The sequence below is a fragment of the Odocoileus virginianus genome, unplaced genomic scaffold (genome assembly GCF_023699985.2).
Source record: "Odocoileus virginianus isolate 20LAN1187 ecotype Illinois unplaced genomic scaffold, Ovbor_1.2 Unplaced_Scaffold_36, whole genome shotgun sequence".
NCBI classification, from domain to species: Eukaryota; Metazoa; Chordata; class Mammalia; order Artiodactyla; family Cervidae; genus Odocoileus; species Odocoileus virginianus.
Genome location: NW_027224298.1, coordinates 246032 through 264496, shown reverse-complemented (window position 1 = coordinate 264496; position 18465 = coordinate 246032). Strand labels below are relative to the sequence as shown.

The 18465-nt window shown below is 43.2% G+C and overlaps 1 protein-coding gene across 1 annotated transcript; it reads right to left on the bottom strand.

Moving 5' to 3' along the window:
• Window positions 1–9789: 9789 nt before the first annotated feature.
• LOC110123974 (cationic amino acid transporter 3-like) lies at window positions 9790–17668 on the bottom strand. The gene is given in 12 exon segments (XM_070463163.1): window positions 9790–9911; window positions 10077–10185; window positions 10459–10625; window positions 10825–11021; window positions 11208–11310; window positions 12471–12610; window positions 12790–13012; window positions 13347–13459; window positions 13660–13837; window positions 14857–14941; window positions 14943–15016; window positions 15569–17668. Coding segments are annotated over 12 exon segments (1881 nt in total). The 5' UTR covers window positions 15939–17668.
• Window positions 17669–18465: the final 797 nt, after the last annotated feature.

Genomic DNA, 18465 nt, shown 5'->3' with positions numbered 1-18465 from the left:
AATCTGACCACTCTGACCACTTCATTTCAGTGGAATCATCTAATATTTGCCCTCTCTTGTCAGCCTTACTTTATTTTGTATAATGTCCACTAGGTGTATCCATGTTGTAGCATGTATGATATTCTCTTCTTTTTAAATGCTGAATATACTCTGTTATTGGTACCTACCACACTGGCTTAACCATCCTTTGGTCAATAGACACTTGGGTTGCTTTCATGTCTTAATTACTGTGAATAATGGTGCTATGAACACGAGTGTACACATGTCTCTCCCCAAGTGTGATTTCAACTCTTCTGGGTTTATCCTCAGAGGTAGAATTGCAGGATCATATATTCTGTGATGGAGAAAATGTTCACATACTGAGATATGGGGAAGTCAGTTTGGCTTATTTGTCGTTCAGCCTGAACTTTGTGTAAACAAAGATAGCTTGTCAGACCCTCAAAGCACATCTGCTTTACCCTTGAGGTAAAGAAACTCTGTTTTGAAATGTTAAAAGAAGCAAATGAAAAACAAAAAATAACACACAAGGGGATTCCCGTAAGGATAACAACTGATCATTTGATAGAAACTCTTCAGGCCAGAAGGGAATGGTAGGACATACTTAAAGTGATGAAAGAGAAAAACCTACAAGGCAGAGGACTGTACCCAGCAAGGATCTCATTCAAATATGAAGGAGAAATCAAAAGCTTTACAGACAAGCAAAAGCTGAGAGAATTCAGCTCCACCAAACCAGCTCTTCAATATACGCTAAAGGATCTCCTCTAGACAGGAAACACAGAAAGGGTGTATAAACTCGAACCCAAAACAACAAAGTAAATGGAAGTGGGATCATACTTATCAATAATTAACTTAAATGTAAATGTGTTGAACGCCCCAACCAAAAGACAAAGGCTGGCTGAATGGATACAAAAACAAGACCCCTATATATGTCTACAAGAGACCCACCTCAAAACAAGGGACACATACAGACTGAAAGTGAAGGGCTGGAAAAAGATATTTCACATAAATGGAGACCAAAAGAAAGCAGGAGTCACAAAAGTCATATCAGATAAAATAGACTTTGAAATAAAGGCCATGAAAAGAGACAAAGAACACTACATAATGATCAAGGGGTCAATCCAAGAAGAAGATGTAACAATTATAAATATATACACACCCAATATAGGAACACCACAATATGTAATGCAAATGCTAACAAGTATGAAAGGGGAAATTAACAGTAACACAATAATAGTGGGAAACATTAATAGCCCACTGACACCTGTGGATAGATAAACTAAACAGAAAATTAACAAGGAAACACAAACTTTAAATGACACAATGGACCAGTTACCTAATTGATATCTATAGGACATTTCACCCCAAAACAATGAATTTCACCCTTTTCCCAAGTGTTCACAGAAACTTCTAGAGGATGGATCACATCCTGGGCCATAAATCTAGCCTTGGTAAATTAAAAAAATTGAAATCATTCCAAGCATCTTTTCTGATCACAGTGTGGTAAGATTAGATGTCAACTACAGGGAAAAAACTATTAAAAATACAAACATATGGAAGCTAAACAACACACTTCTGAATAACCAACAAATCATAAAAAATCAAAAAAGAAATCAAAATATGCATAGAAATGAATGAAAATTAAAACACAACACCCAAAAACCTATGGGACTCAGTGCTAAGGGGAAGGTTCATAGCAATACAAGCTTACCTCAAGAAATAAGAGAAAAGTCAAATAAATAACCTAGCTCTATGCCTAAATCAACTAAAAAAGGATGAAATGAAGCACCCCAGGGTTAGTAGAAAGAAAGATATCATAAAAATTAGGGCAGAAATAAATGGGAAAGAAAAAAAGACCATAGCAAAAATCAACAAAGCTAAAAGCTGGTTCTTTGAGAAGATAAATAAAATAGACAAACCATTAGCCAGACTCATCAAGAAAAAAAGGGAGAAGAATCAAATCAACAAAATTAGAAATGAAAATGGAGAAATCACAACAGACAACACAGAAATACAAAGGATCATAAGAGACTACTATCAGCAACTATATGCCAATAAAATGGACAACTTGGAAGAAATGGACAAATTCCTCGAAAAGTACAACTTTCCAAAACTGAGCCAGGAAGAAATAGAAAATCTTAACAGACCCATCACAAGCACGGAAATCAAAACTGTAATGAGAAACCTTCCAGCAAACAAAAGCCCAGGACCAGACGGCTTCACAGCTGAATTCTATGAAAAATTTAAAGAAGAGCTAACACCTATCCTACTCAAACTCTTCCAGAAAATTGCAGAGGAAGGTAAACTTCCAAACTCATTCTGAGGCTACCATCACCTTAACACCAAAACCAGACAAAGATGCCACAAGAAAAGAAAACTACAGGCCAATATCACTGATGAACATAGATGCAAAAATCCTTAACAAAATTCTAGCAAACAGAATGCAACAACATATTAAAAAGATCATACATCATGACCAAGTGGGCTTAATCCCAGGGATGCAAGGAAACTTTAATATCCACAAATCAATCAATGTGATACACCATGTTAACAAACGGAAATATAAAAGCCATATGATTATCTCAATAGATGTAGAGCAAGCCTTTGATAAAATTCAACATCCATTTATGATTAAAAACCCTCCAGAAAGCAGGCATAGAAGGAACATACCTCAACATAATAAAACCCATATATGATAAATGCACAGCAAACATTATCCTCAACAGTGAAAAATTGAAAGCATTTCCCCTAAAGTCAGGAACAAGACAAGGATGCCCACTCTCACCACTACTATTCAACATAGTTTTGGAAGTTTTAGCCACAGCAATCAGAGAAGAAAAAGAAATAAAAGGAATCCAGATTGGAAAAGAAGAAGGTAAAACTCTCACTGTTTGCAGATGACATGATCCTCTACATAGAAAATCCTAAAGACTCTACCAAAAAATTACTAGAGCTAATCAATGAACATAGTAAATTTGCAGGATATAACACACAGAAATCCCTTGCATTCCTATACACTAACAATGAGAAAACAGAAAGAGAAATTAAGGAAACAATTCCATTCACCATTGCAATGAAAAGAATAAAATACTTAGGAATGCTACTGCTACTGCTAAGTCACTTCAGTCGTGTCCGACTCTGTGTGACCCCATCCCTGGGATTCTCCAGGCAAGAACACTGGAGTGGGTTGCCATTTCCTTCTCCAATGCATAAAAGTGAAAAATGAAAGTGAAGTCGCTCAGTCATGTCCGCCTCTTCACGACCCCATGGACTGCAGCCTACCAGGCTCCTCCATCCATGGGATTTTCCAGGCAGGATTACTGGAGTGGGGTGAATAAGTCTACCTAAAGAAAGAAAAGACCTATAAATAGAAAGCTGTAAAACACTGAGAAAGAAATCAAAGAGGACACAAATAAAGGAGAAATATACCATGTCCATGGATTGCAAGAATCAATATAGTGAAAATGAGTATACTACCCAAAGCGATCTATACATTCAATGCAATCCCTATCAAGCTACCAATGGTATTTTTCACAGAACTAGAACAAATATTTTCACAATTTGTATGAAAATGCAAAAAACCTTGAACAGCCAAAGCAATCCTCAGAAAGAAGAATGAAACTGGAGGAATCAACCTGCCTGACTTCAGACTATACTACAAAGCTACAGTCATCAAGACAGTATGGTACTGGCACAAAGACAGAAATATAGATCAATGGAACAAAATAGAAAGCCCAGAGATAAATCCACGCACCTATGGACACCTTATCTTTGACAAAGGAGGCAAGAATATACAGAAGAAAAAAAGAAAACCTCTAACAAGTGGTGCTGGGAAAACTGGTCAACCACTTGTAAAAGAATGAAACTAGAACACTTTTCTAACACCATATACAAAAATAAACTCAAAATGGATTAAAGATCTAAATGTAAGACCAGAAACTATAAAACTCCTAGAGGAAAACATAGGCAAAACACTCTCTGACATAAATCACAGCAGGATCCTCTATGACCCACCTCCCAGAGTAATGGAAATAAAAGAAAAAATAAACAAATGGGACCTAATTAAACTTAAAAGCTTTTGCACAATGAAGGAAACCATAAGCAAGGTGAAAAGAGAGCCTTCAGAATGGGAGAAAAGAATAACAAATGAAGTAACTGACAAAAAAAATCTCAAAAATATACAAGCAGCTCCTGCAGCTCAATTTCAGAAAAATAAATGATCCAATCAAAAAATGGGCCAAAGTACTAAACAGACATTTCTCCAAAGAAGACATACAGAGTGCTAACAAACACATGCACAGATGCTCAACATCACTCATTATCAGAGAAATGCAAATCAATACCACAATGAAGTATCACCTCACACTTTTCAGAAAGGCTGCTATCAAAAAGTCTACAAATAATAAATGCTGGAGAGGTTTCGGAGAAAAGGGAATCTTCTTACACTGTTGGTGGGAATGTAAACTAGTACAGCCACTACGGAGAACGGTGTGGAGCTTCCTTAAAACACTGGAAATAAAACTGCCATACGACCCAGCAATCCCACACTTGGGCATACACACCGAGGAAACCAGAATTGAAAGAGACACGTGTACCCCAGTGTTCATCACAGCACTGTTTACAATAGACAGGACATGGAAGCAACCTAGATATCCATCGGCAGACAAATGGATAAGAAAGCTGTGCTACATATACACAATGGAATATTACTCAGCCATTAAAAAGAATGCATTTGAATCAGTTCTAATGAGGTGGATGAAACTGGAGCCTATTATACAGAGTGAAGTAAGTCAGAAAGAAAAACACCAATACAGTATACTAACGCATATACATGGAATTTAGAAAGATGGTAATGATGACCCTATATGCGAGACAGCAAAAGAGACACAGATGTAAAGAACAGTCTTTTGGACTCTGTGGGAGAAGGTGAGGGTGGGATGATTTGAGAGGGTAGCATTGAAACGTGTATATTATCATATGTGAAGCAGATCGCCAGTCCAGGTTTGATGAATGAGACAGGGTGCTCAGGGCTGGTGCACTGGGATGACCCTGGGGGATGGGATGGGAAGGGAGGTGGGAGGGGGATTCTGGATGGGAAACACATGTGCACCCATGGCTGATTCATGTCAATGTTTGACAAAAACCACTACGATATTGTAAAGTAATTAGCCTCCAATTAAAATAAATCGACTAATTTAAAAACAAGCAAACCAAAAACCAAGAAAATCTGTTTTGAAGATAAGGATGAGCAACTGTCTTCTCACAGGTCCATGCCCTGGAAGGTAAAGTTCCCTTCCTAGACACCAGGGTCCTGTCGCCTCACTGTCTGTGTACTATGTTTGTGTCTTGAAATCTTGAAGGAGTGCACCCTGTCATGCATGATGTTTGCTCTTTGCTCAGACAAGGTATAAGACTGTATTGAAAAAGATGCTTCAAGAAAGCAGTTCCTCAGAGTTATCTGAGCATCTGTCTCTAGAATATAATCCTCAATTTGGCTCAAATGAAATGCTTCCCTATTCCCATTATAGATTGTTTATTGATTATTTCTTTGGCTGCTTGAATTTTTGATCACCAAGAACCCTGAGAAGTAGGGGCTGTGCAACTAGGGGCCCCACTCAGACCCTGCTCACTCCCAGTCCTCTTACACTTCTCAACTCCCCACAGTCTGCACATGACCTGAGACCCTCCAGTGTGGGCAGACCCCAAGCCCAGCTGGACCCCAACCAGGAGGAAGGGAATTTAACATCTGATGTTAATTCAAGAAGCACAAGCATTGAATCAGCATCACACTTGCGTCCAGCCTCGCACAAAGGGGTGGAAGAGGGTAAATGGGAAGGTGTCCTCCTTGTCTTCTTCAAGGAGTTCTGTTTGCTGAGCACACAGGCAAGTAGGGAAACGGGATGTAAGAGGTAAGTAGCTCCAGTCTTCAGGAAGGAAAACCAGGGAGCAGGAAGGGGAGAGGTGAAGGGAGGGGATGGGGTACTGGTGAAGGGTTGACTAGATTCTGAAATCTATCAAGTAACCCTAAGATAAGACCCTGGACACAGACCATCAAAACAGAACTTAAATGTAGTAGTTGACTCTTACATTAACTTCTTCGTTTTAATTGAAGTATAGTTGACTCATAATACTGTAAATAATTTTTTTTCAAAAATCCAACTACACAGGGTGGAGTAAAGTGGCTTAAGGGTTGGTTTAACCAACCTTGATTTAAGGTTGGTTTAAGTGGTTAAACTGTTGTCGAGCGTTTAGACAGTGTCCATCTGTCAGAGCAATTAGCCTCTAGAGGGCATAATGCCTCCAAGGAGAAATTGCAATTCTGCTCACCAGTTGTGAAATACTGCAATTCAGTTGCTCAGTCGTGTCTGACTCTTTACAACCCCATGGACTGCAGCATGCTAGGCTTCCTTGTCCATCACCAATCCCCGGAACTTTCTCAAACTCATGTCCATCAAGTCGGTGATGCCATCCAACCATCTCATCTTCTGTCGTCCCCTTCTCCTCATGCCTTCCATCTTTCCCAGCATCAGGGTCTTTTTCAGTGAGTCAGTTCTTTGCATCAGGTGGCCAAAGTATTGGAGCTTTAGCATCAGTCCTTCCAGTGAATATTCAGGATTGATTTCCTTTAGGATTGACTGGTTGATCTCTTTGCAGTTCAAGGGACTATCAAGGGTCTTCTCCAACACAACAATTCAAAATTGTGAAAACAGTGAAATATTTAGGTCATTTCATATCTAAGGAAGATTGTTGATTGATTCTGAAACAATTAAGGGAACCCTGGCTTTCTCAGTTCCCCAAAATTCAGGGGATTTCTATGCCAAACCAGACACTGGGAGAATTAGGTGCCTAGATGTTCCTGCATTGCCCACGCTCTCTATGCATTGCTAAACTCTACCCAACCAGACCCAACTGAATGAATGTCAGAAGGAGAAAAGGCTACCAATGCTTTAACATCTGCATTCACCCAGGTTCCAGCATTAGGCCATCCTACCTATAAATTTCCATGTTTCATCATTGTGCATGAAGATAGAGGAGTCGCCCTGGGCATATAAACTCAAAGGCTTGTTGACTTGCATTGAGCCATTCCCTACTCTAGTCAGCAGTTAGTTTTGTAACCGATCGCTGGTTTGGCCACTTGCTTCTTGACCAACAATAACTCAAGGGGCAAGATTCTGTAGAGAAGAGAGATGCTTTATTCAGAAAAGCCAGCAACCTGGGGAGAAGGTGCACTTGTGTCCATGCCAGTTTTCCTCAGCCATGAGAATCTTTAAAGGGAATAAAAGCTCAATGAATCATTAAGGCTGGAGGTCAGATTCCCTGCCATTTCCCCATTACTGCAAGCCTGCTGATTTCCCTCTGTCTTCCCTGGGACGTTGTCTTGCTTGTGCGATCCACCTGCAACTGGAGGTTCTCTTGCCCTTGTGGTCCACTTGCAAATTTACCAAGAGGATGCAAGGGGTAGTCATTCTTAAACTACTTAATTCTTTTTCTTTTTCTTTTTTGGCCACAACCTGCAGCACTCCACTTCTTTGTTCCATGACCCAGGACTGAAGCCATGCCCCCTGCATTGGGAACATGGGGTCTTCACCACCAGAGCCAGGTAAGTCCCTTTAACTAAATTCTTCATTCTTATTCCTTCTAGTCCAGAAGAGGAATCAACAGTTTAGTTAAGGCGTTGCATATATTTGCATGCATATCTCACTCATGTCTGACTCTCCCTGACCTTGTGGACTGTAGCCCATCAGGTTCCTCTGTCTGTGGGATTTTTCAGGTAAGAATACTGGAGTGGGTTGTCATTTCCTTCTCCAGAGGATCTTCCCAACTCAGGGATCAAACCCATGTCTCCTGCTCCTGCATTGGCAAGTGGATTCTTTACCACTGAGCCCCCTGGGAAGCCCCTGTGTATATTTAGGAAAGCAGAAATCAGGAGCTAAGTTAAATGTTGCCTAATGATCTCATCTTTATGATTAAGGTCTAAGAAGGTGAACATAAAAGGGCCGAGGAGCTTAAAGTATGTATATTAGTTTTTGTTGGGGGAGGGGACAGAAATCTATTGCACACCAAATAGACTACAGCATCGTGTAAGCATAACTTTTATGTGCACTGGGAAACAAACAGGCAAAAAACTGTCTGACTCTCTTTTATGTCAACTTTGTAGAACCAAGCCAGCAATATCTCCAAGGTATGCTTGTATTAACTCTCCACTGTGGGTTATATCATTTGATTGTTACAGAAGTGTACCGTTTTCCTTTCCTGGAGAATTACCCACATTCTGATCTGGCTGACTTTTAGTTTTGGCTGCTTCATTTGGCATGTGGGTTACCCGACCAGGGATGGAACCTGTCTCCTCACCACCCCCTCCCCCTCCCATCCCTACCCACAGTCTCCGGAGAAGTCTCTGGCTGATGAAGTTTTCAGTTGAAATGTGAATCTATCCCTATGTCTGCTATGAGCTTGTAGTTGATCTAAAGATGTGATTAATTCTGATCCAGATTTTCTTCAGGACTACTTTACGGGCAGTGTTGTGGATTGCCTCTTACAGCACATTGGGTATCACGTGAGATCTGGTTGTCCCACGTCAATAAGGAAGAATGATAATCAGGTGGTGTCAACCTGTTCTATCAAAGTTTTACCCAAAAGGTGCAGTCTCCATTAACTGCATCCTAAGCCTGTAATTTCATTAGCTCTTGCAAGGTAGTGATTTTCCAAATTCTATTCATCCTCCTCCATTTATTCTTAGATTCATCTAATAACTTGTATTTGGTTTCTTGACATCCATTCTTCCTTCACTCTACTTCAGTTGTTTATTCCCACAAACAATCCTCTATTTCATTCTTACCAGCTTCTTGAATGTTCATAATCTCGATTTTGAGCATTCTGTTCTGTAGCAACATCTTTTTGTCTTGTCTCTCCAAGATAACTTCTTACCTTTTAGTTACACATTGGTTGCACTCTTTTTTTCCATTACACTAAAAGTTACTAACTTTTTCTTACACTGAAAATTATCTTTTAGTTATACTTTTAACTTCTTACCTTTTAGTTACACCCATCAGTAACCATTTATCAGCCAGCAATTACCTATGACCCCATTTCCCCACCTCTGGCAATGTAGGAGTTTTGGTTTGGTTGGTTTTTTTAATTCAGACCTTTTCTTCATCAGCTCAACTGAGTTACTCTAAGAGTCTGAGATAGAAAGTTAATGAAAAACAATCATTTACACAATGTGACACTGTCTCAGTAAAGCTGGGAGAAAAGAGAAATATAATCATTTCTCTTTTCATGGTGAAATAATTCACTTTATTTGTATTATTTCTCTTTTTCTCAAAGTCTACTTGGATAGTAATACAGCTACCCTGACTGTCTTGTGTGATTGCACATTTACTTCCAGTCTGTTTGTGTTGTAATGTTTAAAGTGTAAGTCTTGACAAAATACGTAGTTACCTGTGTTTCCTTCCTAAATGGCAGTCTCTGTGTTCTTGCTGGGAAGAGTCGCAAGAAGTTGTTTCTCACATGTCTGGTTCATATTTTATTTCTTCCTCTGATGACTGGCTACACTGTGGTAATTTTGTTGTGAAAAATTCGTTTTGCTACACACTTAGAAAGCATGTACTTTTAAGTATGTCTATTATGCTTTTAAAAGTTTGCTTTAAATATATACAACATCCAATGGCAATAAATACAGAACTATAAATGCATCGCATGTTCACATTTCACAGAGGCTCAAAGTGCCCCTTAAACCAGAAGATACCTCCAGGGAATGGAGGGATTCCACATAGCATCAATTTCCTTGGGTTAGGCAGATTCAGCACTGGGGATGTTTTAATCCAGAGTCTGGGAGGTGGAGGCTGGTGGCTGTTGATGACTGTTCCCTGCCAGGCTGTGTCGGATCCCATATCCTAAATATATGACAGATCCTAGCAGGAAAATGAGACAGTGAGAAGGGAAAGTAGGTGCTCTCCTCACCTACAAATGCCCAGTAGGCTTCCTGTTATGGCATCTAACAGTTTTGGGGAGGGCTTCTAGGAAGAGGATTGGATTCAGTCACTCAAGAGGACTCCTCACCCAAAAAAGCCTCTTACCAATTGCCATCCAGATGCCAAATAAGATCCAGGTCTCAGAGGTTATCTGCATCATCAAGTAAATGTTCACGAAGATGCTCAGCGGTAGGAGGACAGGCAGAGCAGGGACCTGTGGGCAGAGTCAGTTCACCCCTGTTCAGACACCGCAGACGTCTGAAAGGGAGATCCTGCCCCACGGTTGTGGGAAGGATCCAGTCTTACTCAGGCTGTGTGTTCAGTTCCTGCTCAGATTGGGTCTGTAAAGCAGTGAGTGTGGATCCGGGAAGGGTTCATTGGTTTTAGCAACTCTCTTTACTCCCTAGTCCAACAAAGATGTTTAAACCTCAAGCATGCAGGCTTCATTCACTCAAGGTGGACACTCTGGGCACATAAGGTCACCTACCCTGAACAGAAGAGGAGAGGGGCTCTGGGGCTGCCTCCAGATGATGACCATGACCCCAGTGATGAGCAGCAGCAGCAGCACAGCCACTGTTGAGAGCCCAGGGTCTCCAGAGAACACCTGGCTGGGCCACTGGGCCAGGATCAGGCTCAGGATTGTCAGCAGGAGAACTGCAAGGGTCAAGGTGGAGGAGAACAGGCTGGACCCAGAAGACAAAGATGTCAGGACCTTGGGTCACACCCCTCCCCAGGCTGCCCACCTCAGGAAGGGCCATCATATCTCCAAGACCCCTTCTCAACTTCCAAAGACACAATCCCAACCTATCTTGTCAATTTCAAAATATGACCAAAGGGAAATCCCACTGCTCACCAAGCAGAGAGGCACATCCATAGACAATCTGACCAGATATCTGGGTGGGGGTAGTGCTGGTAGGGAACCACAGACTCTTTAGAATCCTTAAAGGTCCTGCTTCAGGTACAGGTTCTGAAGGACTTGCTTCAAGATCAGAAGTCTCATTTCCCTTCTCTGTTTTCCCCTTCTTGCTTAAATTCTGGTCTGGCTGGTACCTGAAGGAGGGATATCAGGGCAGTATTCACAGCAGTTCCTACCCATTCAACACAGACAGTATAATCTATCTCTTTCTTGCCTTAAGCCTAGTGAGACATATAGAAGGCAGCAAGAAGGCAGAAGAGGATCACCTCCCCATCACCCCCAAGAGTCCAAGGCTCTCAGCCAAGGTTAGTGGGTCTCACCTGAGGACAAGCACAGAAACTGCTACAAGGGTGTAAGCAGGCAGGATCCCGGCTGACATGAGTTTCACCAGATCGAGGATCCTGAGGAGTGATGCCGTGAACCCTAGAATGAAGGTCGGGTGAGGGAATGAGAAGTCCCTGGAAATATTCATGTTAAAGAAATTGGTCATAGGAAAGAATGATCCATTGATAGATGAATGGATAAAGAAGCTGTGGGATATACATATACAATGGAATACTCAGTTCAGGTCAGTTGCTCAGTTGTGTCCGACTCTTTGTGACCCCATGAATCGCAGCATGCCAGGCCTCCCTGTCCATCACCAACTCCCGGAGTTTACTCAAACTCATGTCCATCGAGTCAGTGATGCCATCCAGCCATCTCATCTTCTGTTGTCCCCTTCTCTTCCTGCCCCAATCCCTCCCAGCATCAGGGTCTTTTCCAATGAGTCAACTCTTTGCATGAGGTGGCCAAAATATTGGAGTTTCAGCTTCAACATCAGTCCTTCCAATGAACACCCAGGACTGATCTCCTTTAGGATGGACTGATTGGATCTCCTTGCAGTTCAAGGGACTCTCAAGAGTCTTCTCTAACACCACAGTTCAAAAGCATCAGTTCTTCGGCACTCAGCTTTCTTCACCATCCAACTCTCACATCCATACATGACCACTGGAAAAACCATAGCCTTGACTAGACAGACTTTGTTGGCAAAGTAATGTCTCTGCTTTTTAATACTACTCAGTCATAAAAAAAGGAACTCATTTGAGTCAGTTCTAAAGAGGAAAATGAACCTAGAGCCTGTTATTCAGAGAGAAGTAAGTCAGAAAGAGAAAAACAAATATCATATATTAATGCATATATATATGGAATCTAGAAAGATGGTACTGATGAAGCTATTTGCAGGGCAGCCACGGAGGTGCAGACATAGAAAACAGACTGACGGACAAGGGCAAGAGAGAAGGAGAGGGTGAAATGAGTGGAGAGTAGCATGGACGCATATACAGTAATGCATGCAAAATAGACAGCCAATGGAAATTTTCTGTATGACTCAGGGAACTCAAACTGGGGCTCTGTAATAACCTAGAGGGGTGAGAGGTGGGAGGCAGACTCAAGAGGGAACGTTCATAGGTATACCTGTGCCTGGTTTATGTTGATGTATGACAGATATCAAACCAATTTTGTAAAGCAATAATAAATCATTTAAAATAAATACATAGAATTATTTAAAAAAAAAAAAAGGAAAGGAAAAGGCTTCCTTTATTCACCTGTAAGAGTTCCAGAAGCCAAGATGGCCATGATAGGGGTGCCAGTACGGGTGTGGATCTGGGCAAGAACTCGGAAAAGGAGCCCGTCAGCTGTCATTGCGCAGGTCAACTGAAACATGGAGACCATGGCGCATAGGAAGCTGAAAGAGAAAAGGGAAAGATGTGTGAGGATGTGTAGAAGCAGGAGAGACCAGGGTACCCTCGGTTCCTAGTCTACACGGTTCCTGTCTACATGGTGTCCTTCCTCTTGTCTCTCAACCACAAGGGCTGGGGTACCTGAGCATCTGATAGTAGATGGGGAGAAAACCAGGACACTGACCTGTATAAAAGGGTACACAGTAAGACAATAGCCATGACATATGCAGCCGGGTCCCATCCGACCTGGAGGAAAGCCTGTGGTAAGGGGCTGTAAGGGTAAATCTGGTAGTAGGGCACCATGAGGGTGAGCGCCGCTGAGACTCCAGAGTACGCCAGAAAGCCGATGAAGATGGAGATCACCATGCTCAAGGGGATGGAACGCTGAGGATTTGGGGCTTCCTTCCCTGCAGGAGAGGAGGAAGTACTGGGTCAGGAAAGATGCTTGAATGAAAGCAGAAAATCCCCTTTCCTCTTGCAAGTCCAAAAGCAGGCTTTTGTTGTTTAGTTACTCAGTCATGTATGACTCTTTGCAACCCCATGGACTACAGTGCGCCAGGCTTCCCTGTCCTTCACCATCTCCCTGAGTTTCCTCGAACTCATGTCCACTGAGTCTGTGATGTTATCCAAACATCTCATCATCTGTTGTCCCCTTCTCCTATGCCCTCAATCTTTCCCAGCCTCAGGGTCTAACCTTCTACCAACCCCTGTGCCCAAGAGCAGCCCAACCAATCATGTTACCTGCAATGACCATGCCATGAACACCAAAATATGAGATGAAAAGTATAGCTGCTCCTTGGAGAATCCCTTCAAAGCCAAAGGGCACAAACCCTCCAGAACCCAGAGGGCCCAAGCTATGGTGAGAGAAGGAGAGATGAAGAACATGGGTGAGGTGAGTTCAGCCACTTCTACTGGGCTCCTCCCTTCATACCTCAAGTCATGGGCTCCAGGACCCCCATCACCTGGATCCACCAGCCCAGAGGTCTTCAGTCCCCACCATGTTCCCAGCTCTGTGCCACCACCACTCATGTATTACCAAGAGGACCCTCCTGACCTAAAGGTGCTGCTGGATCCAGATGTGTTCGATCTGTAGTCCTGTTCTGTGAGCTGCCAGTTGTGCAGGTCTCCCTTAATGAAGCCAGAGAGGATCATGAAGATGGGAACAAAAAGGTTCAAGCCTGTGGACACTTTGAAAATCAGGGTTGTCACACGAGCTCCCAGAACCAGTAGTCCTGTGGGAAAGATGGAATATGAGACACGGAAAGCAGACCAGTGGTTGCCAGGGCTAGAGAGTAGTGGGGGTGGGGTGGATGGGTGGATAGTGACTGTTCAGTGGGCACAGGGTTTCCTTTTGGGGAGATGAACATGTTTGGAACTAGACGGAGATGATGGTTGCCACACTGTGAAGGTACTAAGTCCCACTGAACTCTACAGTTTAAGGGCCTTCCCTGGTGACTCAGCAGTAAAGAATCTGTGTGCAATACAGAAGAAGATGCAGGTTCAATCCCTGGATCGGGAAAAATCTCTGGATCACACTCCAGTATTCTTGCCTGGAGAACCCCATGGACAGAGGAACCTGATGGGCTGCAGTCCATGGGGTCGCAAGGAGTTGCACATAACTGAAATGACTGAGCACCCAGGCAGATACAAGCACTTTAAGACGGCTAATTTCTTACTGTGCCAGTCAGCTCACAGCACACGGCTGTCAAATCACCACTTTGTACACCTTAAACATATACAATGTTGTAAGTCAATTATATCTCAATAAAACTGGGAAAGGCAATAAATCAGTTTTATGCTATGAGAATAGCCTCTCAATTTAAAAAAATCTGGTCTCAACAGAGAGGAAGAAATTTGTCACTCTAAGTAAATGATTCTGAGCTGGGGTGGTTTTGTCACTCAAGGGACGTTTGACAATGTCTGGAGACATTCTGATGATCACAATTTAGCACCAGTATATAGTAAGTAAGGCTGGGGATGCAACTCCATTCGACTATGATTTATAAATAAACAAAAACAAAACCCTACAGTGTGAAGTTCAGAACAGCCCTCAACACCAAAAGATGAAGCATCACAAACTGTCAAGGGTGCCAGGGTGGGAAAGCAATGGTCTATGTGCCTTGCCGCCCTTAATCATAACCCCAATCCTTCTTTACAGTCCTAATTCTACCTTCTGCCACCCCACAGCTTTCCCACACCAGTTCCCCCTCCAAACCCCACTCTTCCCATCCTATGTCTCACCCCTTCTCACCAGTCATCAGCAGCACCAGGCCCAGGGCAATAAAGTCTGGGTACGGAGCCAGGAAAGAGGGCATATATGGAGAGAAAGTTCTCTGCTAATGCCTGAGAGATGTGGTTCCCAATGAGGCTGTCAAAGGCATAGCTCCAAGCCCTGGTCACGCAGGAAGCAGCTGCAGAGGCAGAAGAATGGAGATTAATGGACAATAATTAAACCCCTACAATGCACACTGGGATGTGTTTGGGGAAAAACAAACAAAATACTCACTCTCAAATAGTTTCTTTTCATGGGATGGGGGAGAGAAGAATCAGATGATTCAAAAAATAGGTCAACTATTTAATGTTAAGAGGAGATTAAAGTTATGCAAGAAAAGAACACAGTGAATTGGGACCAGGAGGGCTGGGAGATGAGTGTTGAAATTTTAAATCAAGTAGTAAAGGAAAATCCCTTGAAGGCAACAGCTGAGCAAAGACTTCCGTATGGTGAGGGGAGGAGCCTGTGGGAACTGCCTCCCTCTCACCCACCCCCTACAGTGCCCTTTCCTCTGGGTTCTCGGGCATGTTTAAAGAAAACAGGATAGCTCAGTACAGTGAAGCTGTGGGGCTTTCTGGAGCTTCCCTCTACAAGCTCCATAAGAAAGTCTTTATGAATGAGTGAAGACCCCAGTTACCCTCCTAGTTTCCTGATCTTAAGCCCCACTTCGTCCCTCTCCCCATCATCTCACCAGCCACTAAATACAGTAAGAGGTTCCAGCCAATGACGAAGGCGCAGAGTTCTCCCATGGTGACGTAGCTGTAGAGATACGCAGAACCGGAGCGTGGTACCCAAGCCCAAAGTTCGGCATAGCAGAGTCCAGACAACACAGAAGACAGGGCAACCACCAAAAAGGAGATGATGATCGCTGGTCCAGCTATGAGCAGGGTCATGACACCAATCAGAACGTACACGCCGGCCTCCAGAGTCCTGCCCACACCCAAGATCACCAGGTCGAGGGTGCTCAGAGGAGCTCTGTGACTCTCAGACTCCTCCCGGGGCCCCAGTGGCCGCCTGCGGACCAGCCCGTGATGAAACTGGCGAACATACTGACGCAGCATCCTAGATGGGAGTTGAGGACGTTAACGGTCTGCTGAGAAAACAAGACACAATGTCATCAAGAATATCTATCAACCCTTGGCCCTGGGAGTCCAATTCCACGGAGCAATGGAGTGATGAGGGACAGGTAGTACAAGGACACATGGGCCAAGTTCTCCACCTCTGAGCTTTGGTTTTCAAACATAAATCAAGCATTTAATATGTTTCAAGGTAACTGGAAGCGTTGCTTGAATAGAACTGAGGGAGAGTGTTTTTTTTTTTTTTTAATCTCCCCTAAATGTGCTCTTTTGGCGAGTGAACTGTTTTGAGCTAAAGATGATTAAGACCCAGCAGACTCAGGAGAAGCTCCTTGCCTCTCCCTTAAATGCTCAAAATAATGTAGATTATACTGCCTATGCCAGGAAGAGAGCTATCACCAGAGAGAACTTCTAATTTCAGGAAAACGTACCTGCCTGGAGGAGCAAACATTTGTTCATCAGGCACTTGCTCTTCCCATCCTCCTATGGGTTGCCTTTGTCCTCCTTGAAGCCCCAGATCCCTACCCCCTTCTCCTTAGGCCAGGGGAGCGTATAAGCCTTAAATGCCTGAGTGCTTTTGAGCCTCAGAGTTTTTTAAGGGGCTCCTGTAAATGTATTAATCTGTCTTATTTCAGTTCAGTTATTTAGACCAGCCAAGAAACCTAGAAAGAAAACTTTTCCACCCCTACAGAAGCAAAAGCCTCAAACCCAGTGCCAGGCACACAGTAGATGCCTAATTGGTATGAGTTCAATGACAGAGCAGGCGCCTCCGGTGGCTCAGAGGGTCAAGAATCTGCCTGCAATGCAGGAGACCCGGGTTCAAACCCTGGGTTGGGAAGATCCCCTGGAGGAGGGAATGGGAACTCACTCCAGTATTCTTACCTGGAGAACCCCATTGACAGAGGAACCTGGAGAGGTCCTGTCCATGGGGTCGCAAAGAGTTGGACACGACTGAGTGATTAACACACACACACACGCACACACAGAGGATTGAACAGGGGAGACTGGAGGGCTACAGTCCGTGGGGTTGCAGAGTCGGACGTGACTGAAGTGACTCAGCATGCACAACGCACACTTGCACAAGTGGATAAGAATGCTTGTTTCTGAATTGAATCAACCGGATCAGCTGGTTCAAACCCAGCTCTGCTCTGTATTAGCTTGTCTGACTTTGCACAAGCTTTGCACCACTCATTATCCTCTTTTCTTCTACAGAACTGGGGAAAATTTATTATTGTTGTTGTTATCATTTTTCCCTCCCTTCCTTTATAAGTGTGCCATGACTCTCTGAATAATCAGAGAGCTCAGACTCCATGCATTGCATTGTCAAGGATGCTGAAACCTGGTAGCTTTATACTTCACTGCCTGCAGTGTGAAAAGAAATTAGAACTCTGAGTCCGGGCAGAAGGAGACAGAATTTGTAGGAGGTGTAGCCCAGCTCAGTGAAAGCATCAAACCAGACTGGCCTCCTGTCTTGCTGAACCTGCTCCCAGCACCAGTTGTCTCACTGTATCCCACTGTGCACACTCTTTGATGAACCCAGGGTAGGCAAGGCAGGAGCAGGAAAGTGGGAAGAAGACTCAAGGAGCCGTAGGAACTGCAGATGTGTTTATTCTCTCCTGGCTGATGCAGCAGCCATAACATCATGTAACGTAGCCCTAATGCAGACATAACACTGCCATAACAGAACACAACCTCCAGGGCTTCCCAGGGGGAGCTTACATATATACTTACAGAACAAAAGCCACTGGTGGCCAATCGAGTACCTTGTGACAGGCATGTGCAGTGCTATAAGTAATCTCTGCTGTTACATAATCACTATTTGCAAAACATGGGGCAAGAGCAAGAGGGCTTGGGGTGAGAGAGACTGACCGTGCCATCTTGGCTAATTTGCTCTTTCCCTACAACTCCCAAGTGCCTAGACAGAAGGGGGTGCTAACGTTAATTCTGAATCAGAAATGACAGGACTCTGTTTTGCTGCTTCTTTGGGGCCTGAAATGTCTCCTCACTACACAGCTCTGCAGGACTAGGCTGACACAGTGACCACCAGTTATTGTGAGGGGGTCTCTGCTTAATGATATTCAAAAGTCTAATGTCACATTTTGGTTGAGAGCAAGTACTCAAAAATCCAGGAAACTATGATTAGAATCTTGCCTTCTCCACTACCTCTGAACAAGTTGTTTACTTCTCTGGACCTCTGTTTTCTTCTTTGTCAAATGCTCCTAATGAACCCCTGGGAACTGTTAGTAGGAATGTAAAATGGTGCAGTTGCTATGGGTAAAGTATGATAGTTCCTCAAGACACTAATGATGGATTTACCATGTGATCCAGTAATTCCACATCTGGGTGTACATCCCCAAAAACTGAAAATAGAGTCTCAAAGAGATATTTGCACTCTATTATTCACAGTAGATAAAAGTTGGAAGCAACCCAAATGTTCATCCATGAAGGAATGGATAAACACAATTGTGGTCTGTGCATACAGTGGAATATTATTCAGCCTTTAAAAGGCAGA